This window comes from Chanodichthys erythropterus, chromosome 7 (assembly GCF_024489055.1).
Source record: "Chanodichthys erythropterus isolate Z2021 chromosome 7, ASM2448905v1, whole genome shotgun sequence".
NCBI lineage: Eukaryota > Metazoa > Chordata > Actinopteri > Cypriniformes > Xenocyprididae > Chanodichthys > Chanodichthys erythropterus.
In genome coordinates, this window is record NC_090227.1 from 13,693,589 (window position 1) to 13,721,367 (window position 27,779).

General features: G+C 36.1%; 1 protein-coding gene across 1 annotated transcript in view; it reads right to left on the reverse strand.

The window, feature by feature from the left end:
• Positions 1-78: 78 nt before the first annotated feature.
• Positions 79-27,779, reverse strand: part of si:ch211-220f16.2 (putative leucine-rich repeat-containing protein DDB_G0290503) — a 39,626-nt gene continuing 11,925 nt past the window's right edge. Inside the window, exons 9-22 of the mRNA XM_067389832.1 lie at positions 21,964-22,070; positions 19,465-19,573; positions 17,504-17,637; positions 15,631-15,675; positions 13,832-13,941; positions 13,508-13,676; positions 12,963-13,067; positions 9,074-12,310; positions 8,324-8,449; positions 8,063-8,215; positions 5,361-5,458; positions 5,166-5,279; positions 3,498-3,609; positions 79-1,012 (exon numbers count right to left, since the gene is read on the reverse strand). Of these exons, the coding sequence (XP_067245933.1) occupies positions 851-1,012; positions 3,498-3,609; positions 5,166-5,279; positions 5,361-5,458; positions 8,063-8,215; positions 8,324-8,449; positions 9,074-12,310; positions 12,963-13,067; positions 13,508-13,676; positions 13,832-13,941; positions 15,631-15,675; positions 17,504-17,637; positions 19,465-19,573; positions 21,964-22,070 (4,781 nt within the window). The 3' untranslated portion in view covers positions 79-850. The remainder of the gene's footprint in view (positions 1,013-3,497; positions 3,610-5,165; positions 5,280-5,360; positions 5,459-8,062; positions 8,216-8,323; positions 8,450-9,073; positions 12,311-12,962; positions 13,068-13,507; positions 13,677-13,831; positions 13,942-15,630; positions 15,676-17,503; positions 17,638-19,464; positions 19,574-21,963; positions 22,071-27,779) is intronic.

A 27,779-nucleotide genomic window follows, 5' to 3' on the forward strand; every position in this document is an offset into this window, starting at 1 on the left:
GTTGTACTGATATTAATGACAGGACTTAAAAATAAACATTGCATACAATTTAATTGAATGCCACTAAATGTTTGTCTCAAATCTTTATTTCTATTTCTAATAGCAAAAATCTTAATGCTCATGTACAGGAAAGAAAAAATGTGTGCATATAAGAGTAAACCAGACAACATGGAAGGTCTCAGTAGTTTAATTCAACAAAGATTCACTCTTTTTCTTATATCACTCCATTTATACACAGTATTGTACAACAGGGTAGTGTGACTGCTTTGCCATGTTTTATACAAGTAAATTTCACATAAATAATCAACCCTCAAAAGAAACTATTTTTAATTCCAGTGTTTCTGCATTGCAATACTCTGATTCATAGTAAAACGTGTATGTAAAGCTTCTCACAATGTAAGTTTCCTTGCTTATAATGGCTACTAAAAGTTATGCACATTTAGCATACCACTAAAACATTAACTCAACATTCTCTCTGCACACATACAACACTAAATAATTTAGAATGGGTAAAACATAATTGCTAAACTAAATTTAAGAATTCAGTGCATAGCTATAACAGATAATCAGATAAACATCTAATGTCCATCTGTCTACCTGACAATGTACATGAGGTCTCTCCATTATAAATGCTGGTGTTAAAGTTTATTATGTAACCAGTAAGTTTCAGTTCAAGGTTGATGAAAACCACACTTCAACTATTCTGCTTTACACCATTTGAGTGAGCAACTACAGATACATTCATACACTGTTTGTTTGATGCATAACAGAAAGTGGAAGAGTTTGGATTGCGGGTCTTCTCTTACTCTGCTCACAACAATTTGCGCAGATATGATTTTGATGACAATCTCTAGAGAGACCAACTGAGGCACACGAAAACCAGCACATGAAGCATAAGAAGGTAGCCAATGAATATGTAGCGTGACTTTCCCCTGGATGTCAGAAGTTTGGAACAGCAGTATATGTTCCTTCCTTTGAGCCAACGCTGGCACCGGTGAACCCCACTCTTCATCTACAAAACACCAGATTGCAAAGCACAGCTCAAGATTTAGGCACACCAAAACTGATAATGAGCATTACTACAGCATGAGAGTTCACTTTAAATGTGCAATTTGGATTCAGGAAGTATAGAAGTGCAGCAAAAAGTTTGTGAACACTCTGGAATGACCTGGATTTCTGCATTGATTACTCATCATATGTAGTCTGATCTCCATCTAAATTATACAACTATAGACAAACACTTTCTGACTACACTAATGGTACAAAACCAAGGAAAACCATATAGCTGCAAGCAGCAATTACGGGGCCAAGCACAAAGAAGGCACAATAAGTCATGCCAACATGGCTGGGAGCATCAGACCAACTGCAATTAAAGACATATTAAGATCAATTTAGGCAAAATGACTGAAAAATCATAAATACAGTTAATAATAATGATTTAATGATTTATCACTTTCAACCAATAGGTGGCGCTGTGACCAAATTAATGTGGTATGGTCAGAGTGAGTTGACAATAACACTCGCAAAGTTTGATGTCAATATGTCAAAGCATTGCAGAGATACAGCCTCAAGAGTAATTTCGGCATCAAGCCTCTAATTCGTTGCTGTGGTATACAAAAATGGTTTGAAGAATCGACTTGAATTCCATAACTTTTTGTCGGCATGGTCTGAAGATGATACGATTCAATTTTGGTGAAAATCAGACTAACGGTTTGATTACAGGTTAGGTTAATATAAGGTTAATATAAGCAAGGTTAATATAATCATTATAGGTTATAGGTTAATATTATAAAAAATGAAATGTAAATTTCATAATAATTTTGACCACAAGTTGGTGCTGACCCAAAACTTTTAGAGCACTGTCAGGGCACAGTGCTGAAGACACATATTGAGTTTTTTAATGATACGCTAATGCGTTCATAAAATACAGCATTTTAGCACAAAATTCAAAATGGCAGACGGTCAAAATGACCAATATGGAAAAATTGGATACCATTCGGCATGACACCCTGAATCTAATGAGACCAGAATTATGATTTTTGGAAGAACCGTACAGAAGTTACATGCAAAAATAGCCAATTTTTGTATCTCCAGACCAGTAGGTGGCACTGGTTTAAATTTCGCGAAAATCAGAGCAACATGCCTAGGATGGAAAAGTTTTCATAATGAAAAATGATGTCAGGATGCAATCAAATCGGCTTAAAGCTGCCATAGAATTTAAAATTTAATTTACCTTGGCATAGTTGAATATTAAGAGGTCTGTACATGGAAATGACATACCGTGAGCCTCAAACACCATTGTTTCCCCCTTCATATGTAAATCTCGTACGTGAAAAACACCACAGAAAAAAAGCGTGAAACCCAACATGGCACCGATTGTTATGTAACAGTCGGAATCATTATCATTTACGCCCCCAAAATTTGCATATACCAGCCCGTGATCAAGGCAAGCCAGTATTAATGTCATGGAGCTGCACAGCCGAATCATCAGAAGTTCCGCAGGTATTGTGAAGCAAGCAAGCAAGGACAATAGCGAAAATGGCAGATGCATCGATAATAACTGTTCATGATCCATGATATCATGATGATATATTTAGTGCTATTTGTAAATTGTCTTTCTAAATGTTTCGTTAGCATGTTGCTAATGTACTGTTAAATGTGGTTAAATTTAGCATTGTTTCTTACTGTATTCGCGGAGACAAGAGCCATGTCATTATTTTCATTTTAAGCCCGTTATTTTCATTTTTAAAATGCATGGTCTGTATAATTCATAAACGTATCTTCATTCTTATTGAGTTTCTCCGACATTGTGTAGCTTTAGCCCCGTTATTCATTCAGAATTGAATTTTAGCAAAAATCCACAAAATACATGCCATACTTATGTGGTCTGATATGCTGCATCACGAACAGTTTGTGAAGATCCATTTTGAGTTATATTAGCTGTGTGAACTTCTGTACTATTTATGCAATCTTTAATAGAGTCGTGAGCTTGGGGGCGGGGAGCACAAGCATTTAAAGGTGTACACACACCAAATCAGTGCATTTTTAATCCCACCCCAAAATAGGCAGTTAAAACATGTTGCAATAAAAAAATCTAGGGGATATTTTGAGCTGAAACTTCACAGACACATTCTGGGGACAACTTAGACTTATATTACATCTTGTGAAATGGACATTCTATGGCATCTTTAAGCCAAGGAATCAGGGGGGGTGGGGACTGTTTCTAGCCCTTATGGTTCAAAAGTTATTAGCATAAACTTTGGTAAAGTTGGTGGCACTAGAGGGATTGAGTTAGAGATTCCAAAACTGTCCTCTATCTGTGTGCCAAAAGTCATAACTTTCAATGAAACTATTGTTTTTTTGTAGAACTTTAATTCATCTCATATATGATGAAGTTTGCATCACTGATCATTACAATGTGAAGTTGCTTTATACAATACAATCTGCACTGTATAAAGCACTATATAAATAAAAGGTGACTTGACTGACATCCGTACCTTAGGCATGAACGTGTGCCGGCTTGGGCGTAGAATAAGCTCTTCATACTGTTCCTCCTCCAGCTGGATACTAAAGTCCCTTTGAGAATGCCATGATTGTTTTGACTCCATGCTGAAATAAACACAAAAAACAATGAATATCAAATGGTGTATAAAACACAAGCACAGCTAAGCCACCTATAAAACAGGTATAACTGCTTTCATGACAACTATGCAGATATTTCTTTCATGTTGATACCACTGATGATGGCTCTTTTTGTTGTCTAACTTAGGAAAGTTGTTTTCAGGCTTTTCATACAATTAGGAAATATGGGGTATTAAGATATGAAAATAAATAAATAAATAATAATAAAAAATGTTTATATTATATATATATATATATACACACACACACACACACACACACACACACTGTATGCATTAGTGTTGTATAAGATTACTTTAGAAAAAATAGAATTTTGTATAAATCCATAAGAATCTAGCGGTTTAATCAAAGACTTCTGAAGACACACAATGTCTTTAAATGACAAACAGGATTTTATTCACATATAAACACTGATCAGAGAACATAAAAAGAAGCTTAATCATATTTGCTTGATGCACGAGAAAAAAATCTCATTGTTCTAGCGAAAGATCAAATGTGCTGGTATGATGCACTGGTTGTCACACGTCAAGCATGTTTAAGCTTCTTAATGTTATATGTACATTAGCTGATCAATGTTTAAATCTTGTAGGCCTCTATTGAGCTGCTCCAGCATGCTATGCTTATGGTTTGGATGCTCCAAGTCCCTGCTCTCTGTATAAGGTGAGAGGAGATGGTAAGCATTCCCCAGTATGTTATCCCATTAAAAACAAAGGAGAAAAGAGATAAGACAAGCCCCTTTTCTAGCCATCTAACAAAGCTTGAGTACAGAGAAGCAAAAGGCAAAGGACTGGCATAATGCCAAAGTTTACAGTGAAGCAATTTATGAACTGATCAAATCAGGAGCAGTCAAATAAATTCTTCTTCCCACAAGCATTCTGGTCTTAACAGTCATTGCAGAATGTTCCCTTATTATAATATCAGGGCTGCAAAGACTGACTGTTAAGTAAAATGGATTAAAACTCATAATCAAAAATGTCTTCAAATTTCAATATTGATTAGTCAGGGTAACATATGGCACAGTGAGACACATGGGAAAGATATGGCTCAAGTCACAGACCCACTGGACAAGAATCAGCTGAAACCACTAAAGAAAAGACTGTGACCTTCTTGGTCAAGCTATTCACCAAAGCACAGGCCACATTTTTAACCTAACAGTCAAAGTGTCTCTGTGGCAAACAACATCTGTGTTTACTGAATTTATGTCCTGCATTTGGATATAATATTTCCTTTTACTATAATAACATTTTGCAGATGTTCTTATCTGTTAATGTGAAGAAATTAAAGTCAATTGAATATTTCCACATGCAAAAAACAAATTATTATTATTATTATTATTATTGTATACCAAAATATATAACTTAGTACTACTCATCCTTGTTTTCTCAAAGCGGTATTGCGAAGAGGCATTATGATGTAAATTTTACACTCTACTTCCACAAAGTAATCTGAATGCATGGAGTTTGTTATTCTCAAAACTGTTTCAGTGTCAAATGCATTTAAAATAATGAGCTTTTCTCTTGTACCTCACAACTCTCTGTTCGGTCAACTGCATGGCTTCCTCTGCGGCCTCTCTCCTTGATCTCTCCTCTTCTAATCTAGAGTTTAACTGAGACAGATGAAGCTCTGCCTCAGCCAGCCTGGACAAAACATTAAAAAAATTATCACCCAAAAATTTAACAGCATGAGCCAACTCCAAACATTGTCTGTCTCAAACAAACCTCATCCTGAGGTCTCCGCTGTCTGATCCATCTGGGTTGAAATTGGCACGGATTGGTTCCTGAGGGGCTCCTGGTGGAACTTCTGCATAGACTGAACCCTGTTGAGAAATTAACAGAAATTACACCTTTAAAAGACTTAATTCCCATTTTATTTCAAGGCCACATTGTATCTATTCCTTATAGGAATTATGTCTATCCCACTTAAGGAGTGGACATGAACAATTCTCAATTTTAAAGTAAAACTTTTACATATCTTGTACAATTTTCATCAAAATAGACTCAGATGACTGCTTGATTGTTGAAAAGTTACAATGATGTCTACCCAGTAAAAGAAGCTATATCTCTGCAACACAAAGGTCTATCAGAGTGAAAATTGGTACGTGTCATAAGCACCATGACCTGAGTATACATGTCAACTTTGGTGACAGTGAAAAATAATTTTCTACAGATACAGAAAAAAAAACAAAAAAAAACAACTTATGTCCCAGTGAGTGCTGGGCTTGTGTTTTTTCTTCTGCTTTGTTTTGTTTGCAGGTATGGTGTTTAGTAGATTTCTGCACACTAACGAATGCTTACAACTAAAAGAGCAAACACAATGTAAATAAGAGATTTGTTTATTGTAACGTGAGTTTTTCCAGAACTCAGTCACTAATAAACTTGCGCTGTTTGATTGACAGCGTCTCCAGCAATTGTAAAGGGAGCATTCTTTGATCGCTTTCTATATAATTTAATCACATTTTAAATAACAGATTATTTTCATCTAAGAGAAACAATGTAAAGCTGACCATTTAGTCATACCGTAAAAGCCTGTTTGCAAAGCCTGCATCGAAATTGTGACTGATTTACCAAAGAATCCACAGTGAAATGTACTGAATACAAACAAAGACTATATAATAACACAAGACGCAACACTCGTATTGTTTTGAACGGGAGAAAGTGAAACTCGCAATATGGTGGAATAAGTCCCACCCTTCTAAATAAGAGCCAATCGCCGATTGGTAAAGTCATTGCGTCACTGCAGCAGTCTTTAGAAGCACCGATTTCTATAGAAACAGTCAGAATGCACTTTCGAAATGAAAGAGAAATGAAGGAGACACGCATTTACGTCTGCGAATGTGCATTAGCTTGATCCAGCCTAAAATGTAAGTTGCGTCCCAAATGATGCACTATATACTATGCACTTATACACTATGTACTTGTGCACTATGCACTCATCCATGTAGTGCGTGAATTGTATAAGGTTATTTTGTCATTGAACAATGGAGTCCGATCCACCCTTCCCCTCCACTACGTAATTAAAGCTGCGACAGTTGAGTGCACGAAGTGTCCAACATTCCACACTTCGTTTTTTCCGTTAATTTAGTGCATCATCCGGGTATTTAAAGTGCACTTTTTCTTTTTGGAATTTTCTGTGTGAACGCACTACTCACACTATTTATACTTAAAAACGTCATAGAATAGTGCACAAGTACGCGAATTGGGATGCACCTATAGTTTTTTTTGTCATGATTCAAGTGTTTGGAAAAAAAATTATGAGACAGTTGTTAGATTTGATTGGTGCTTACAAATATGAAATTAATCGAAAGCTTGGCAAACAGCTTTGGAGAATTTTATGTTTCACCATTCAAAGAGATATGAGTTGCACTTGCATGCCCGAGTGGCGTTTCAAAGATGGCCGCCGAGTGAAATGATTCGTCTTAAAAGGGACTTTGATACAAATAAATAATACTCAACTGAGACATTCACATTTTTGAAAATAAACACATTCCTAGCATTAGGATCCTTTGGAAGTGAATGTTATTTTTAGACCAGTGAGTGATCCTGTGCTCTTCTCTCCTCATCATCTCATTAACACAATGGTGGACGGGGCCAAAGTTGCAATGATGAAGTAGGCGGTGATTTTCTTCTGCAGCGGCAGTCTTTTGTCAAACTACTACATAATAAAGAGGCCCATTCCACAACAAGTTTGTTATCTGGGCTTGGTTACAAAAAAAAGCTGTTTGTGGACTAACAAGGAAGTTTTCAGTTCTGAAACTTCCAGGATATTTTTATAGGATGATGACCTCTTATATGTCAAAAACTCAAAGAAAATTTGATTTCTCAGTTCATGATCCCTTTAAAACAATGTTGTATAAGTATAAGAGTAGTAGTACTACTCTAAATTTTTCCGAGCCCTATATGACAAAGGTTACTTAATTGATCAGCTGATATATCAAGAATTGTTATTGCTAACTTGATACTTGCAATAAAATAATGTTCTGTATTAGCAGTAGCCATGTATATTGTTTATTGTAGAGTTAACAAACGTTATCATGGGCATTGTAATGTTTGAAGTGGATGTCATAACAAATGTCAGAAGGCGTGGTTCATTCATAAGTCTGTAAGATCTTTTCTTCAAGCTATGGAAACAGCTTCTCAAACAAATAAAAATGTAGGGCGTGACCTGATTTTGTCCATAAAAAATTGACTGGATCGTTAGATTGTTGTTTTTTGTGATTGCTGGGATTTCATATGAGTGACAGGTTGTCCTGCCCTTACACCAGTGAACATGTTATCAGACAAGAGAAGAGATGCCGTTGCAAGAGGGAGGGGATGTTATTTTGATTAAAGATAATGAAGGCACATTAATTAATAATTAATTAAATAATATATATTTTTTTATAGTATTTTAGATCCACATTTATAAAAATACATTTAGTCACCTGGGTGGGTGAATACTGGTTTTGAAGTTGTCTCTCCAGCAAATAGCAGCGATTCTGGAGCTCACTAACAGTCTGCTGTGTCTCTCTGAGGATCTTGGAAACTGTGCTCAACTGGGTGGACACCTCTTCCTTTTCCTTAATTGCCTGTTGCAACTAGTACATATACAAGGACACATGCACAGATATTAAGAAAACAATTCATGTTGGCAGCTAATATAAGACATTATTTTGTTTTTTCAGACGGAACATTTGGATGCATACCTTGATACTGAGATGTTGGAGGCTAGATTCTCTTTGCTGGATCTCTAGCTGATAGTGCTGCAGATAGCTTTGCAACTGGACCCAGTGATCTGGAGACCCACCTTTACCCTGCAAAGCCATGGACTCCTGCAGATATATAGACATTTTTTTTTTTTTTGAGTGCTGGGACCAATTAGCCAGAACCTCCCTGGAAAAAGAAAACATTGCTGCACCCTAATTCATCACTTAAACTATAATCTAAAAGTATTTACTCTTTTTGTGAAGGAAAAGCACATACTTTTTAGTGTGTTGAAGAGTAGGTAAGTTTTGGGAAATACTACCCCATCATAATTGCCTCTTTAACGGATCGCTTTGTTGCATAGTTATGTGTATCCTGTCACCATAAACTTGCCTATGAATCATTCTGTCACAGTTAACATCCTCGCATACAATTTCCATCAGGTTAGATATTGATTATTTACTTAAACCCCTTTATCTAAACCTTTCTACTCAAGTTTCTTTCTACTGAAATTTCCTTTCTTGAACCTGAACACTTGCCAATACCCTTTCTAGAATATCTCTGATTTTTAAAGCATTTAGTTCCTTGTTCTGTAACTTTTTCTGAGCTAGACAAAATATCTAGATGTTGCCTATAAAGAGTATTCTTAGCTTGTGTTTGATAAGAACAGTAAATCAAACATTTTCAGACACTAGAAATGTAACACTTTTCTTATTTTTTGAATTTCAATTCAATAGGCATTGAGTACTAACCAGGGTGTGGAGTTTCTCTCCCTCCATTGTCTTAACATCCTCCACTTCATTCATAGTGCTGGATTGCCACTTTTGTTGTTGTACCTGGTCCTGAATTCTCTGAATCTGATAACTAGAATTTCTGCAGATCTCTTCCTTTTCCAGGACCAATTTACAGACCTCTTCTTCCTTTAATGATTTTTCATTGATAACTTTAAGCAACTCCTGTTTGGTCAAATCATATTCCTCTTGAAGTTTCTTGTATAGTTCATCCAGTTTCTGCATTTGTGACTGAGCAGCAAATGTGATTAGTTCCTTCTCAGCTTGTTTTTCTCTGAGTTGTGTAATCTCTGAGGTTAATTGCTCTATTTGAAAGTTCAATTGTGAAATGGTGTTTTCCAGTTCTGATGCACTACCTTGTAAGCACAGATACTTTTCTTTCTCCTGCGTCAATAAAGAATCATTTTCATTAATGATGCTGATGAGATGGTTATTCTTCTCTTGTAAGCTCTGTATTTCTCCCTGAAATTTAGCAATTACGCCCATTTCTAATTTCAGTCTGGCTTCACATGCCTCTGATTGTGCCAATAACGTTGTCTCAACCTGAGAAAACTCTTTATCTTTATTTAACAGCAGAGCATCTTTGTCTTGCAAAGCTGTCTGCAAATTCTGAGTCTCTTCATGTAGCTCAGAGATCACTGTTAGTTTCTGAGTGATTTGGTCCTCACTTTCCAGCAGTTTGACCTGCATCTTATTTACATACATTTCCTGGGTTCTGAAATCTTCCTCTTTCTCTTGCAGAGCGAGTTGTAAAGATTCAAGTTGAGAGTGCTCCGATTTGAACTGTTCTACCAAAGATGCCAGTTCGATTCTTTTGCTAGCCAATTCATTTTGTAGAGAAGTGATCATCTCTTGCTGTCTAAATATTTCTTCCATTGAATTCTTCAGTTCAGATTTAATTATTATATTTTGGTCAATTTCTGCCTGAACACTATCCTGATATTCCACAAGCTCCATTTGTTTCTTTCTCAACTCATCCTTTAGGCTTACATTTTCTGTTAAATGCCTCTCTAAAGTGTCTTTTAAATTTGCATTATCAGACTCAAGCTTCACAATATTTGTATTCATAATACCAAGCTGACTAGTTAGTGAAAGGAGTGACTCATTTCTTTTGTACAATTCCTCTGAGTGATTGTGGCATTCAAGATTTTTCTCTCTTAAAGTGCTTTCTTTCACTTCCAAGTCCACTTTCAGAGAGCTTATCTCTTGCTGAAGGGTAAAAACAAGTTCTCTTTCATGACCAAGTTCCTTTTGTAGCAAAAGACATGTATTCGATTCTTTCTGCAGCAATGTGACTTTCTCTGTCAGGCCTGATTTATGTTCATTAGCTTGTTGTTGTAGAATGGATAGACTATTTTGTAATTCCTTGATTTGATGCTGATAAGCTTCCATTTGTGTACTTTGGTCTGTCAAGATCTTTTCTTTTTCAAGGACAATATGGTTGTATTGAATGACTTGAGAAGTGGAGGATTCAAGTTCTCTCCTAAGATGATCTACTTCCTCCTTGGTCTCCCTGAGACATTGTGAGAGGGTTGCACATTCTGAAGACTTTTTCTGTAAGGTCTCAGCTCCAGACTGCTGTTTCTGTTGAATAACTTTGTATTCCTCCACTTGCAAAAGCAAATCTTCCTTTTGCTTAAGTAAACCTTCTATGATTTTATGGTTTTCCGCATCTTGCGTTTCAAAAATCAAGATTTTGTTTTGTAAAGTCTCTCTCTCCTTGGTTGTTTCTGTGAGTGACTTCATCTGTTCATTCATTTGTTTCTGAAGGTACTTGTTCTGTTCATCAAGACTGATGATTTTAGAAGCAAGCTCTTCATTTTCTTTGAGCGTTAATGTGACCTTGCTATTCATTTCAGACACTACCTGTGTCAGTGTAAGCACTTCCTTTTGTTTCTCTTCAAACATTTCTTGTAATTGTTGATTTTGGCTACTCAAAGTCTCACAGAGCCTAACAATGGCATCTTTTTCTAACAAATTCTCAGCCATTGATTGCTTGTTTTGTTCAATTTCTTTGCTCAATTCAGTTCCTCTGAGAGCTAGCTCTTCCTTATCCTTCTGCAAGCCTTCTATTGTTTTAACACTTTCTAACAACTGCAGTTCAACTTCAGATATTTTGCTTACCAATCTTTTCTTTTCTTCTGAAACATCAGAAAGAGACTGGACACTAGTCTCAATGTCCCTCTTTAATTGACAATTGTCATTAGTGAGACTTTTGACTTGTAAAAGCAACTTGGAATTCTGATCTTGCACAGCTTGTATTTCCTCCTTAGCATTATCCAGAAGCTGCTTTTGTCTTGCAAGCTCCCCCAAATTCTGCTCAAGTGATTCTTGAAGTTTCTTGTTGTTATCGTTCACAGATTCAAAACTCTCAATTTTACCAGATAAATCTTTCTCAAGGTTATCTTTGGCTTCATCTTGAATCTTGAGTTCTTTGTTAAATCTAGCCCTCTCAGCAACTGTCTCCTCTTGAACAGCCTTCAGCTTCTGCTCTAATAAGGATATTATCTTTGACTTGTCTTGGACATCTTGCTTAAGCTGCTCTTGACATTCAACCTGCTCCTCAAGCTTTCTAGAGAACATCAGAAGCTCACTTTTATGTTTGCTGATTTCACCAAGCAACTTATTACGTTCCTCTTTGAGGAATTCTTTTTCATGCACTTGTTCTCTATCCAATAAGTCATCTTTGAGATTCATATTCAGCTTCTGTATTTCCATGCGGAGATCCTGAATTGTTTTCTTATCCTCCTCTGTTTGCTTTGTGAAGTCTTTAATTTCACTACTCTTTGACTCGCCTTCTTTTTTCGCTACCTTTAAATCACTTTCAGTTCTCTTCAATTGTTCAATCAGCTCAGGTATTAACACATTAAAGAACTGTTGGTCAGAAAGCTGTGGGTCTCTAAAGATGTGAACATCCTGTTCGACTTTAGTCAGCACTTCCGCTTTGAGCTTCATTTCCTGTTTTAATTCATGGATTTGCTCTGAATATTCCGCCGTACTGGATGATAGAGCCAGTATTTCTTTGTCCTTATCAGTGATGACATCTTGAAGTCTATCAATTTCTCGCTCACAGCTCTGCAAGTCATGAACCAGCTGTGCTCTTTCTTCCAGATGAGCTGTGTTCAGTCTGTCAAGATCATCATTGGTTTGAACCAGATCACTCTGTAATGATTCTATTATTGCCTCTTGTTTCAGCGTCTGAAACAAGAAAATGGAATGTAGTGACATTAATGAACTTTGAATGAAAAATATACACTGCCCTCCAAAAGCTTGGAAACGGCCTAGAAAAATGGGGTTTTGGACAATAATGGGATGAATCCTTTTTAATTTGTGATAATTTTGCACCGATAAGGGACAACACAAACTATGAGAACATTATTACATAAACAGTTTATACATAAAAAAAAAATTAAATTTTCAATTCATCAAAATATCCACCATTAGCAGCTGTCTGACCTAAACTGGGTTCTAATCGGTTCATTGTATTCTAAACGTAATTGGCAATCAATTGTTGAAGCTATTGAGGTGTGCTGACCAGTAACCAGGCATCACAGCTGGCAAAGGGGCATGTCTGACTTTGACATGTATATATTGCCATTATTATGTAATCAAAATGAAAATTATTATGATCAATGATAATGTCAAGTTACTTTAATGTATTTGCACCAAAAAATAAGGATTTATGCTGATATCGTCCAAAACCACACTTTGCCAAGGGTGTTTCCAAACTTCTGGAGGGCAGTGTATGGTTGTATATATTTTGTCAAAATATAATTGTTAATAAAAGTTGCACAAATACAAACACTGAAGACATGGGAGCCAGTGAACAATCATGCCTGTAAGATGTTACCTTGTCTTTCAGCACACCAAGTTTGAGTGTCAGCTCTGCAACAGTTGCTTTCATCTCGGAGTTTTCCTTCTCAAAGGTGCTGCATGTTTTTTTAACTTCAGCCAGCTGCATAACAAGGTAGTCTCAATTACTCAGATGTGGTTTAAAAATCACATATGTCATATCTTCAATGTGTGCCACAGATTTTCATGCTTGGGTCAGTACCGTTTAAAAAAAAGTGTGTTTAAAAAACTAAAATGGTTGCTGAATGCAAAAATGTCTTTAAAAGCTCTTCAATGCTTGTAAAATCACATACCTATGTTAATATAGTTAGTAAATTATTTATATTCTGTCTGAGTGGTGAAAAAGAGGTGTTATTTTATTTTTATTATTTCTTTCGAGATTGCAATTATTGCAAACATTCATTGTCAACTTGAAATATATGTGACCGACTGCTGAAATGAAGCTCAATAAATGTCCAATCATACAGATGAGTCCCCAAAATAGATAATGTTATTTTTTTTAAATATACACACATTATTACAAAACCGTACACATTTACCCACATTGTGTTCAGTTTGAAGCAATTTATCAGCTGTGTCTTGGTGGTGTTTTTCTTTTGCCTCTAATGCCTCCCTCAGACTGTCAATACATTCCAGTTTCTCTGAGGTTCTGGCAAGCGTGTGCTCCTTTTCCATGAGCGAGGACTCCAGACACTCCTGTGTACTGCTCAGTCTGAGTCAATAGATGTGTTAAATTATTTTTATGGTATTTAAACACAACATTTGTGTACAAATAAGACGATAACTAAAATTACAATGCTACAAAACAGATACGAATCTTGGAATGTTTTTGTGATCAGGCACCAGAAGCTTATTTTAAATAATTACCCTTGTAGTTGTTTGTTCAGACTGGTGATGAGCAGCTGATGCTTTTCTGCATCTTTAATCTGTTGACTGCGAAGGCTGGCGACCTGTGCCTGCAGGCGCTCAGACTCATTCTAACAGATAAGACGACGACAGATCATTAAAAATACAAGCAAAACAGCAAAAATGCACCCCACTGCAAAACTGCTTGTCATGTTGGTATAGAAAAATGTGGGCTTAACCTAGGGCTGCACGATAATGAAAAAATATGAATTGCTCATTGTTGCCCTTGAACATTGTTATTGCAAAAATATACTTGAATTGGACCAAGAGGTGAACCAAGTGAAAAAGGACCCAATTCTCTTTACGTCCATGTTGTCCCTGTACCTGAAAGAGGACTCAGATCCTTTTTTGGTCTCAGACCTCTTTGTGTTTATACTGTTGCTTTTTGGACCAAGTCCAGTACACTGGTTGATGGCTGATGACTATACCTTCAAAAATTCAAGGTCATTGACACCGTTCAAAGTGCTTCACTGTACCCTGATTTTCATTTTGTTATTATTACTTTGTAAAACAACATTGCTAGAAATGTTGTAGATTAAAGCCCTATTCAGACGGTAATGGTTTCTCATGTGGACATCTATAAAAAATAAATTTGCATGGCACCTCAGTGATACAACTCATGCATTTGGATGGCGAATTATTCATGGTGGTTTATTATACATTTAGTGATCCTACGAACTCGGGAACGTGCCGCTCACGTGGTCGCATGATTGTCTGTTGTAGGCTAAATAAAAATGTCATATTTCCTCTTTTCCTTGTTCCTCTTATCCACGCCTATTAGTGTGCATAGGTAAGTTGAATTAACTCGGAGGCTGCAGAATGGTGGCGAACTGGTGAAGCAGATTTAAGCTTTGAAGAAGTTCAGTCAAAGACATTCTCCTCTCCCACTCTGGAAACTTCTTTTAATTTGTTTGTGCATTATAACTTTTGCTTTGTATTTTCTTTAACATTTAAATTACTAGTTTGGTTAATTGGTTAAAATAATAATATAATTAAATATCATTGCGCATGCTTAAAATGAAACTGCAAACAAGATGTTCATGCAGCCGCATCTCTAACAGTTTGAAAGTGGTTGGAATGACAACAGACAAGTGTTGTTAATTAGTAATTTGGAGAGATCTGCCAGCAGAAGCAATATAGCCGATTTGTTCGGAGGCATCTAATGAACAAACTAAATGGGAATTCGCGAATGGAAAAAACAAGTGAGCCCACAATGATTTGTGTCTACAGTGCATCTTTTAGTAAAACGTTAGCTAAAATCAAACCTTGCTCCGGTGTTGGTTTGGTTCACTTTATAAGGACCTGAGATCATTTAGTGTTTGCGAACCATGCTCAGACCCCTAAAATGCACCAAGTGTGAAAACATCCTAAGACAACGACTAAATGGCCACATTGGTCCTCTTATCAAGTTGAGAAAAATAATAGATATTGAAAGTGAGCAAAGTATGCAATCTCAAGAAAATACAAAAAAAAACAAACAAACAAAAAAACTGGCCACTTCATATATGTGCTTATGTTTTACAGTTTATGATTAGCTAATTGTGGCAGCCATAAACATAATTATATTTATAAAATATAATCACAACTATATTTTTTGATTATTTGTGCAGCCCTAGCTTAACTCAAAATGTTAAAAATCACTACACACCCTGTGTGTGAACTGCACACCAATTTACAGTGCGAAGAGGACGGTGATAAGTACAAAGAGAAGGTTCCACGATCAGACGTGCTTTTGGAAGCTTACACAAACATAAACAAACCTGAGATGTGGACAGGGTGTCACCTTCATCTATACCAAACGTTGCCTGTGTTAGAGGAGTGTTGCATATAGTTCACTCAATATACAGGTAATTAAGTGGCTTTTACCAAATTATACCATAGATCATCATATATTATAGAAAGATTCAATGAGATTTTGTAAAAAACACATTTGGATTACTTTTCTGACAAGCAAAAAAAAAAAAATCTGCTTCATTCACCATTTATTTTTAGGAGAAAAAAAAGCTGAAACTGACCTTTTGATAAGCCCAAATTACTCACCCTCATGTCATTCCAAACCTGTAAGACCTGTTCATTTTTGGAACTCAAATTAAGATATTTTTGATAAAATCCGAGAGGGTTTTTTTTTTTATCCCTCATAGACAGCAACATAATTACCATCATTCAAGGTACAGAAAAGTATTAAAGACATTGTTAAAATAGTCAACGTGACTACACTGGTTCAACCGTAATGTTATGAGGTGAAAAGAATAATTTTTGTGTGCAAAAACAAAACAAAAATAACTTCATTCAACAATTATTTTCAAAACTTTCAGACTTGTACACAGTTGACGCAGAGAACGCGGTGCAGGCTTCCGTGTTTATGCCGACGCTGTTCACGTGAGCACCACGGCACAGGCGTGTGATGCTGACGCAGGAGCCGGCCAATACTGAGCAGGTATTCAGATGTAAACATGGAAGCGCTGAACTGCGTTCATTGCGTCAACTGCATACGAGTCTGACAGGGTAGTGAAGAAATTGTTGAATAAAGTTGTTATTTTTGTTTTGTTTTTGTGCACAAAAAGTATTCTCATTGCTTCATAACATTAAGTTTGAACCAGTGTAGTCTATTTTAACGATGTCTTTATCTTTCTGGGCCTTGAATGACAATAATTACGTTGCTTTCTATGGGGAATAAAATACCTCTCGGATTTCATCAAAAATATTTTCATTTGTGTTCCGAAGATGGGTTTGGAACGACTCAAGAGTGAGCACAGAAATGAAAGAAATTTCATATTAGGGTGAACTAACCCTTTAATAGCATGAAAAAAATCATACCCCATGTGAGTTCTTGTTTTTAATGTTGATATCAAGAATGCAATTTTTCCCAAATATCCACATGACTGCAAATGTGACATTGATTTTATACAACAGTTACTAACAAAAGAGTAATATTAAGATATGTACATTTTAAACAGTATTGTTCACTCTATTTTGCAGCAAAATAATAGTTCCGAGTCACAGCAGGAATGCAACACACAGCAGTGTTTCCTTAATAAATCTGCGGCTTTTAATGAATCGAGAGAGTCAATGATTCAATGAACCCATTCATAAATACAGGCAGGTGGTTACCTACTGGTGGTTGTAGTTTGATATACTTTTAAATAACTTTATTTTTACCATCATTACAGATTTCTCTATTAAACATTCTATTTAAAACAATGTTTACTTTATAAAAAGTATTCATAAAGAATTCATAAAAAGTTTGGGAACCACTGTCCTAAATTATACCTCAAAACTACTGCATATCACCAGAGAGCACTTTGGGTGCAACATCTATTTTTGGACAACTCTGATACTGCTTTTTGCCATTTTTGGAATAAATGATCACGATTACACTTGTCTTTAGTTAAATCTGATGGGACATATCGCTTCTGCACAGATTATAGGAAGTTAAATAAAGTGACTGATTCATTTCCACTTTATTTAATGATTCCTAAGGCAATTCAATCCAAAAATTTGCTCTCTGCATGATTTACAGCAGCAGTGACCGAGGGAGCGGGCTTAGCAAAAGGTCAGTTGGCAAGCAGTGTAATTGCTGAGGCTTATAACGATAGTGCCTTAATACGTACAGTCCAAACAGTTTCTGTGTACCTGTAGTAATTCAATGCGAGCCTGAAGTTGCAGACGGTCCTCTAGATCTTGGCATTGTTTCTCAAGGACCGAAATCTGTTCCTGCAGTTGGTTCCTCTCCAGTTCAAGCTCCTCAACAACAGACCTCAATCCATCTAAATGAGTGAAAACAAAAACAAATATATCATCCACATGAATAATGACAAAAAAAGTGAATTGATTTATATATTTTACATGAGTGCTCACTGCTTTCTCCACTCATTTTTTATTTTGTGTAATGCAAAATATTTAACAAAAACAAAAGCGAGCATATCTTTTCTTTACACATAATATTTAAGACATTGGGTCTCATTCATGAAACATTCGTAAATATACAAGTAAATATGTGAGTGATTTGCGCGTAAACAGACTTTCCCGAAAACTCCCCTCCTGATTCACAAATACTTCGTAAACGTCAGAAGTGATAGTGAAATGTGTGTGTGTGTGTTAATGAATTCCAATCAGTCGTAAATGGGACGCACGTGCACGTTCATTCTCAATTACCATAAATCCCGCCCATTAAATCCGACTGACAACTATATATGGGCATCATTTTATGACACCAAATGAAGGATTTTGGCCATTTTATAGGAAACAAGTTCCATAGTTTGTCCAGCCCTATTGAAATCAATTCATTATTTGATTAAAGTGCTCCGTTTGCAGATGCTATAGGTGCGTTCACGCGGCCTCGTAATTCCTGTAGTTACAAGATTCTAGCTTGTAAAAAGCGTTCACGTCCTCGTAGAGTTCGTAATTACAGTTTGTAAGCTGGGAGTTTTCTGAAAGCTCCCGAATGTAACATGTGGCCACTATACCACCTGACCGCTGTAGATTTATTTATTAGGCGTTGATAGTGGTGCCATGGAAACGCATAATTTCCAGTCCAAGGACCAAAAGGACGTGAACAGCTCCGAATATAACGTCATTTCAAGATAGCGGTAAATACAAGGTGACGTGAACGCAGCTTATTACTGGCTCTCACAACAAAAGTAAAAAGAAAAAACGTATGTGATTACTATATATAATATTTTTTTCAAAATGCTGTAAATATGTACCTTATTAAGGTGAATTAAAATGCAGCCTTATTAATGAGCAAAACGTTCGGATGTTAAACGCACTATTTACGCGTGACTGGGAGCAGGTGTAGATTTCTTTCGTACCAACTAACATTTGGAAAATACAAACATTTTAATGAATCCGAAAATTTACGCCAGAACCACTTTACACACGATTTACACAAAAATTCGTTCTGCTCTTGTTTCATGAATGAGACCCATTACTTGTAAATACTTCTAATATTCCTAGGGACCTCCAGATAAAGCATGGTAATTTACTAGCCATGCAACAGCAGTGACTAGGAGGACAAACCTCCACATACTTTCTTATACAAATGAACACAAAACTACAACACATTCACTCTATACCTATCCAGATACCTCAGTTTACTTTTAACAGCTAAATTAATATGTTAGTGTATATTTTCTAATTTACATTAGCCATTGTATAGCTAATATGAGTTAATAAGTTATTTGTTTGGTATGAAAAAAGCACAATTGCTTATCTATCCATAAGATAATGTTACTGCCACACCTGCATCCAACTTCCCTTGAATTTTCCATCCTATACATTTTATTCTATTGTCCATTTTAGCCTTGCTTTATTTGGGTCTCTTGATTTGTCATTATTTTTCTTCTATATCTTTTGTTAACACATTTCATTTTATTATGATGTGTCTTCCTTGAGTTGATACAACAGTATTATATTCAGAATATCATAAAATCTTTCAGATAAGTCAGATGGTAAAATCCATCCAAATTTGCATATTTTCTAATAAGATCCACTTGGACAATCATTCTTCTAATTTTAATGTGAAATTCTGGAGAAAAAAAAAACTGCACAGAGCCAACATTTGGAACATGGACAGTGTCTAGTGAGTTTCACACCTGTATCTGCAGCACTGTGCTGTGGCCACCATCCACCCATATTCTCTCCATTCACATCGCAATCAGTGGGACCTATCGGGTCTTGCCTATTATGAAATTCCAAGTCTTCCTGTAGAAAGAAATAGTAAACACATTAGAAGATATATATAACTTATACATCAACACACATTTTTTATTATCACTTCTTTATAATTAACAATGAATTACTTATACATGAGTGGAGAAAAAAATACAAATTTAATGGTACAGTTCATCTAAAAATGAAAATTGTGCCTTTTACTCACCCTCAAGTCCTTCCAAACCTGTATGGCTTTCTTTCATTCTTCCACATCTTCAAATCTGACATTCAAGATCGGCTACATGACATTTGAAAAAATAACTACGGATGCACTCGATGCCAAATCCTGTACCTTATTCGGAAAGGCTCTGATAATGGCTTCAAAATGAATTCTACAGAATAATAGGAAAAATATTTGGCGGACAAATTAATAATTATAATTTGTTATATTTATATAGCGCTTTTCTAGGTACTCAAAGCTCTTTATATGAAAGGGGGAATCTCCTCAAACACCACATCCTGGGATTTATGACCACAGAGAGTCTGGACCTTGATTAAACGTCTCATCTGAAGGACGGTGCTTTGTGACAGTATAGTGTACGATATTAAACATAAACCTCTAAAATCACTATGCAATGAGCGTGTGAAGTGAATCAGTGTAAACTCTATGAATTAAATGAGATCAGCATGATCGCAAAACAAATGGCCACGTTGCAATCTCTGCGAGTAAGAAATCAGAGCTGTCAAGAGTAATATCAACTAAGGTACTGAAATCATACACATTTTCTACTCCTTTTCTATTACTTGATAGTAGAAAATGTGTATGTAGCATTTAGCCTATGCGTTCTTTATAATTTGCTCAGATATGCATTTGAATGCATGGTAAAATTTGATTTAGGAATTTTCAACCACTAAATATTTAATCTTCCATGTTCTCTAATCAGCTATTCCGTTGGACACTAGGTGGCGCTACAATAAGCACCTTTGCGTTGTGGTTCATAACTGGTTATGGATCGGAACTGCAAGAGCTAGATTCAAAATATTTTTTTCCAATATTTTTTTCCTTGATTGTTGATCTACAAAATGCATACCCATTTCATTTCCATACATTTTTTTTTTTTTAGATTTTTCCAAAAATCAATTTTTTTTTTTTAACTACTCCCAGGTGAAACTTGGTACACTTGATCCCCATGAACAAAAATGTGTCAAAAGAATTTTAATTTGTCAAAGAATTGCAAAGATATAAGTTAATTAATTGGTAAGGCAGTGCCCATTTTTATGATTTGACCTATATCTACTGAAAGCTATGTCCAATCTTAACGAAACTTGAAACACAGACACCAGGACATTCTGTTCAATTTTGTTCAATTCTGCCAATAAGGGGTGCTACAAAACTTTAACTATGGAACTGTATGATCCATAAAATACTTTTATGGTCTTTTTTTTTTTTTTTTTTTTACTCTTCAGAACCTGGTAACTATATGATTATATTACTGTCTATGGGGAAAAAAGCAGCATTAATATTCTTCAAATTACCCACTTTTATGTTTAATGGGGAAAAGTCATACAAGTTTGAAATGACATAAGGGCGAGTAAGTGGTTTAAATTAAATTTTTTGCTAAACTATTTGTTTAATTCAACTTTGCAACACAGAAAAATGTAAAGGGACTAAATACAGATGGGTGACAAATTAAAGTAAAATCTGAGGGAGCCTCTGGCTGTGGGGGGCATTTTGCTGGCATGTTTGGGATCCACTTTTCCCATTATAGGAGTGCTTCTCCACCTTTGTGACTCAAAGGCTCCTCATTGTCCACAACAAAATTTGATTAAATTCGCATGACCTTTATAGTGAAAAAGGATTTTTTTTTTTAAATAGTTTTTTCAAATTTCATCACAATAAAATGTTTTAAGCTTGACAACTAGAAAAAATAATACATTATTAAAATGCCCATGGAGTTTTAAAATTGTATTTATTTACATGACTTTTCCAGAAATACTGCGTTAGAGGAACAGGTCAATGTAAATCAATACCAAGTTGTTTTGAGTGCTCACCTATATCCAATATTAAAACATTTCTATCCTGATGGGAGTGGTCTCTTCCAGCATGACAATGCCCCCCTTCACAGGACATGAACATTCACTGAATGACTAGAGTATGAAAATAATGCAAAACCTGTGCTATGCCTTTGCAGTCAACAGGATCTCAACCAAAACTGAACAATTTTGGACTGGCATTTTAGAAAGCACTCACCACCACTGTCATCAAAACACTAATAAAGAATGGTGTTCAATCCCTCCAGTAGGAGGGATCCAGATACTTTTAGAATCAATACCAAATGCCAGCTAATATGGCAGAACATGGTGGCCTAAAACCTATGACACATTTGCCTTTAATTTGTCACTTGCCTGTATGTAATTTATGTAGTGACTTTAGTTCATACCTGCAGGCTGTGTGGAGTGAAATATTTGGGCTTCCTGCTTTTCTGTGGGCAGAGTCCATGGGCCTGGGACGACTCCTCCTCCACTTCCTGTTGCCGATTGGCTAATGCTGGATCGGAGCAGCCAGGAAACAACCAGTCATCCTCAATCAGTTTTGTGCCACAAGACAAAGGGTATGGATCAAATATATTTAAAGCAATGAAGGGCAGAATACAAAATCAGGGTTGAGGAGAGACAGCCAGGTAATTCTAGTGCAGATCAGAGTGGTAAAGGGACGGAAAGCAGCAGGAAGGAGCACAAATTGCAAATTCAGTTTTCAAGGTATGACTATGGACCAGAAGTTCACACAAAGCCATCATGATAATTAGAGTGCAAACTACAGTGATAAGTAGGTTTTTAGATTACTTTATGAAAATATAACAATTCATCTCGGTCTCAGCAATATGTGGATAATATCACCTGAAGTGATACTTCTCTTTGCCTCACACTCCCTGTCAGGTTGGGTGGGGTACTGGTCTTCTACTCTTCTCTGTGCAACAATAATTATTTTGAGCTTAATGTGGTTACCATCACACTTCCAGTAAAACTCCATATTGTAGTCATTTATTGCCCTCCAGGTCAGCTGGGTAGCTTTCTAGAGGAGCTGGATGTGCTGCTGTCCTCATTCCCTGAGGATGGCAGCCCACTTCTACTCTTCAGCAACATAAACATCCACCTGGAGAAGCCTTACGCTACAGATTTCCATTTTCTCCTAGCCTCATTTGATCTTTAAAGGCTCACCAACACGGTTACTCAAAAAGCAGGCAACCAATTTGACCTCATCTACACACTCAACTGTATCACATCATTTTGTTTTTTGATTAAACCACTGCCTACTTTGATAATTTCTTTATTATTTTTAATTTACAACTTCCCTCTTACATTCCAGTGATGGCGCAAATCAAAAGATTCAACTGACCACAGTATGTATCAGTCTTTGCTCTTATCTTTTTCCATCAAGGTTCACATTGCCAAAACGTCATATTTCCAAAAAAGATCAACAGACATGCAAACTCTTCAAAACATCCAATTCCCCCATCCACCACTTCCTACCACCTCTTTAACACTTGATGATTTATTTTTTTTGCCAATTTCTTCATATACAAAACTACAACCATCAGCAGTCATTTCTCAGCTTCACAAACCCTGGAAGTCAGACCAACGACATTCACAGATAATAATATCTCCTCCTCCTCTCTCTTCATATGTTGTTCAAAGGTGTTATGTAAAGAAATCAATGTTCCAAGCAAAAGACAGCACTCACTCTGATGGAGGAACTTAACTGATGTCAACCCCGGCTTCAGATGTTTTTAAGTTTTTATTTTGCTGCGTTTAGTAATTCCTTTTTTCTTTTGGAATTTTTATGCCTTTATTGGATAGGACATTATAAAGATCAGACAGGAAAGCGTGGGGTAGAAAGAGGGGAATGGCAAAGGACCTCAAGCCAGGTGCAGCTGCGCTATATTTGTCAAAGCTCTGCCCACAAGGCTATCGGTCCTATGTGTTTAGTAATTCTGAATGTATTACTATAGTAGCCATCTATATGCTGTCAAGTTTGGTGGTCTTTTGGTATTTCTATGTGGTCCTTTTTGGTACCCCAAATTGAATTGTATGCATCTGTGCAAAAAAAGTTCTAAACAAACGTAAATTGTATTTACAACTTAGATTCCTCAACTCTGAATATCCCTAGTGTCGGGGTTGACTCTAGCAAAGGTATCGACTCTCTTGTCGACTCGTTTTCTAAGTCTGAATTTGCTTGCTTGTTTACTAAACCCTATATTGCAAGGCAGTTGAGTGCAATGTAAGCAAGGAGTGAACCAAATGAAGCCAAGAATTCAAAGGCTGACATATACACTGTGCTTCAGAAAGCTAGAGCTGTCGCAGAATGCCACAGTAACTAATCTTGTATTCTTATGGCTTACAGAGTTTTCTGAAAAACCCAGAATCTAAGGGGCCTTACACAACACTGTTTTCTACTAAAAATGGAAACATTTTACATACATTTTGCCATTAATTTACACCTGAAAACACAAACACACTTTTGAAAATAGTGTTTAAAATGCAAGTTTTTGAAAACGATACCTTTATTGTCTCTGTGTAAACTACAAAAACGCAAAATTGTGAAAACGGTGACATCATGTGCATGTGTATTACATGTTCAGTCTATAGCTTAGTGTTTCTTTACAAAGTGACAATGCCAACTACTGGCATGGCATGAATAATACAACTTTTTTTTGTTGCGGATCCGTGTGGGGGTCATTTTGACAGCGTTGTCATCTGTACACAAAAAAACCAAAACAAAGTAAAAACATTTCCGATTTTAGTACATTGTTGTTGTGTAAACATACCCTAATATCCTAACTTCTCAAACTGTTCCTTTACTACTATGAGCAATTACGAGAGAAAACACTACTTTTCTGCATGACTTTTCAGTATAAGCCTATCCAATTTCTGGTGCTTTTGACCAAAACGCTGTATTTAGGTCTAGTCTGACTACAGAATCAGGTCCCACTGAATGCACAGGTTGCAATTTTCCTCTAAATATTTCCAAAATTCAACATATATTTGAATTATAAAGAATTTGGGGAGTCTGTTTCAGTTAGGGGAAAATATTAGTGAGCACCAGGTTTTAAACCAAAAGACAACAAGAGGGCACAACAAATAAATACAAGCAACAATACTGGATCCCATTGAATCATCATTTACTCACCTCCATGTAGTTCCAAACCTGTATGATTTACTTTTTTTCTAAAAGTGTTCACAAAAATTTTGAAGACCCTACTATGTTTTACCCTACAGGGGAAAAATACAGTGAGACATCACAGAGTGTGGCCTATAACATTATTCCGAATTGTGTTATTTTGTGGTCCACATAAAGAAAGTTATACAGGTTTGGAATGACATGAGGGTGAGTAAATTATTACAGAATTTAAATGGGTGAAAGCCTGTACTTTACACTACAATTCGTATTGATAATAATGCTCGACATAAATAACTGAAACATCACATTAACAGTTGCTAAAGTTCAATTTCATAGCACAGACTTGTGCAAAGATAGAAGTCAGGGAATTGGAAGAAGAGAAAAAAAAAAGAAGACGACAAAGCCACAGATGAAGGACAGGACCCCATGAGCTAGCCTCGTCTGTACTGCCAGAGTTTCCTCAGAAGATGAAAAGTTGCAGAAAACTACTGGTAGTACAGACAGGGGCAAACAATGGAGGCGATGAAACCTGCATGCACAAAACTGATGGGAAACTGTTCTCAGTGGCTGCACCTATCATGCAGAGCAGGAACAGAGGCAGAGATGGGGAGGAGGAGGGTCTCAGGGCCAATAGGTGGGAGAGAAGTGTTACAAAACAAATGTAATCAAAAAACAAACCAAACATTTTTAAACTCATTATGCATGCCACCATGTCAGTAAGGCTCATTTCACACTAGATCCATGTAGCAGGAGCAGAGAAGAAGCGGCAGTGCTGCTCAGCTCACGCTCAGTTGAAGTAACAGTTTATTATTCATGGTCAAAATTAATATGGATGCACATGAAAAAAAGAATAATTTTACATAAAAATATAAGTGAGGTCTATTGTATTTCATGTAGTCCCAATATGACTTTAAAACAGTGTGTAAATAAAAGCATGTTCAAACAATTTAAATTATAGCTTAAACATGCTAAAAATAATACATTTATATAAAATTATATCATTGAACATGTTATAATGTTATATGGCATGAGTATGTAAGACAAGGGAACACTATCACATCACAGCAGTGTATGCTGTGATCGTAAATAAAAGAACATGACAGGCTGACATTATTGGACAGAACCAGGTAAAGTTCAGTTGCACGCTAGAAATGCTGCCAGTGTGAGAGCACAATGGGCACATGCTGCTTTGGCTCTGCATTCTGCTTATGCTTCCAGTGCGAAACAGGTATAAGAAACCCAAATATCTCAAGACATTTTTTCTAAAGGGTTTATCCTCTTTCACAATTAAAGATTAGTTCACTTTCATATAAAAAAAATTAACCCAAGCTTTACTCACCCTCAAGCCAACCTAGGTGTATATGACTTTCTTCTTTCTAATGAACACAATCAGAGAAATATTAATAAATATCCTGACGAATCCGAGCTTTATAATGGCAGTCATCCATCATAAACATATTCCACATGGCTCCGGGGGGTTAATACATTTTTTCTGAAGTGAAGCGATGCGTTTGTGTAAAAAAAATATTTATATTTAACACCATCAATATATAGATATTTAAAATATCTAGCTTCTGCCAGACTGCCTTCCGTATTCAAGTTACAAAGAAAGTGTAAACTGGTGTTGCGTCAGTTAAACTTTTTCCGTAAGTTGAATAGGGAAGGTGTAGGAAGTAGCATAAGCTTTTCGAACTGCTAGAGTTTTACACTTTCTTCATAAGTAGAATACGGAAAGCGGTCTGGCAGAAGCTAGATATTTTACTTCATTTTTTTTACACAAACACATCACTTTGCTTCAGAAGGCCTTTATTAACCCCCCGGAGCTGTGTGGAATATGTTTATGAGAAATGGATTTGGATGGAGACACCATCTTCAGCTCATACTCGTTTGGTAACGCTTACTGCCATTATAAAACTCGGATGTGTCAGGATATTTATTAATATTTCTCAGATTGTGTTTATCAGAAAGAAAGAAGTCATATACACCTAGGATGGCTTGAGGCTGAGTAAAACTTGGGCTAAATTTTCATTTGAAAGTATAATAAATTACAGTTTCAAGTTTATGAACACTTTGCTCCACCAAAACTTTCATTTAAATCAAAGTTATGTTCGCAATAAAAAATAATAAATCGCACAATATAGTACTGCATCTTTTAAATGTGTGGCCTCATGCTCCTCACCGTACAAACAAGGCTCGTTTCACATGACGTGCAAGTACAGTGTGTTAAAGGGTTAGTTTACCCAAAAATGAAAATTCTGTCATTAATTACCCATCCTCATGTCGTTCTACACCCGGAACCATTCATCTTCGGAACACAAATTTAGATATTTTTGATAAAAGCCTTGTTACGCTCCAAACCACTGATTTGAAACAAAATATCTGTAAAGCTTCGAAGCTTCATGAAGCAGTGTTTTGAAATTGCCCATCTCTAGATATGTTAAATAAAGGTTTTTTTTTTTTTTTTTTTGGCACACTAAAAGTATTCTCGTCGCTTCATAACATTAAGGTTGAACCACTGTAGTCACATGAAATGTTTTAAATATGTTTTTGGTAGCTTTCTGGGCATTTGAAAGTGTTAATTATCTTGCTGGCAATGCAGGCCTCACTAAACCATCGGATTGTGTCAAAAATATCTTAATTTGTGTTGCGAAGACTAATGAAGGTCTTACGGATGTGGAACAACATGACGGTTAAGTAATTTATGACAGAATTTTAATTTTTGGGTGAACTAACCCTTTAATGTGCTTGTTTCTCTTACAAAAACTGTCAAGGAATTGGACACTTGATGGGTTTTCACTCTTGTTTCATATGTCTCAGAGTGGTTCACTGAACTAAACAACAGACGAGAGAGGCATCATAGTCACTGAGGTGCTCAAAGTAAGGCTCGCTTAACACTAGAACTACCAAGGCAGTCATTTTGACCGTTTTAAAGATTTGCAATGTAATAACTTTGTTGAAATAAAACCCATATAACTACAGTTCCATGACTTTTCTTAAATTAATGTAAATTTTATTTTAACATTGTTATTTTATTAAAATTACAAAACACAAAAGAGTTCTGAGTATTTCTACCTTGAA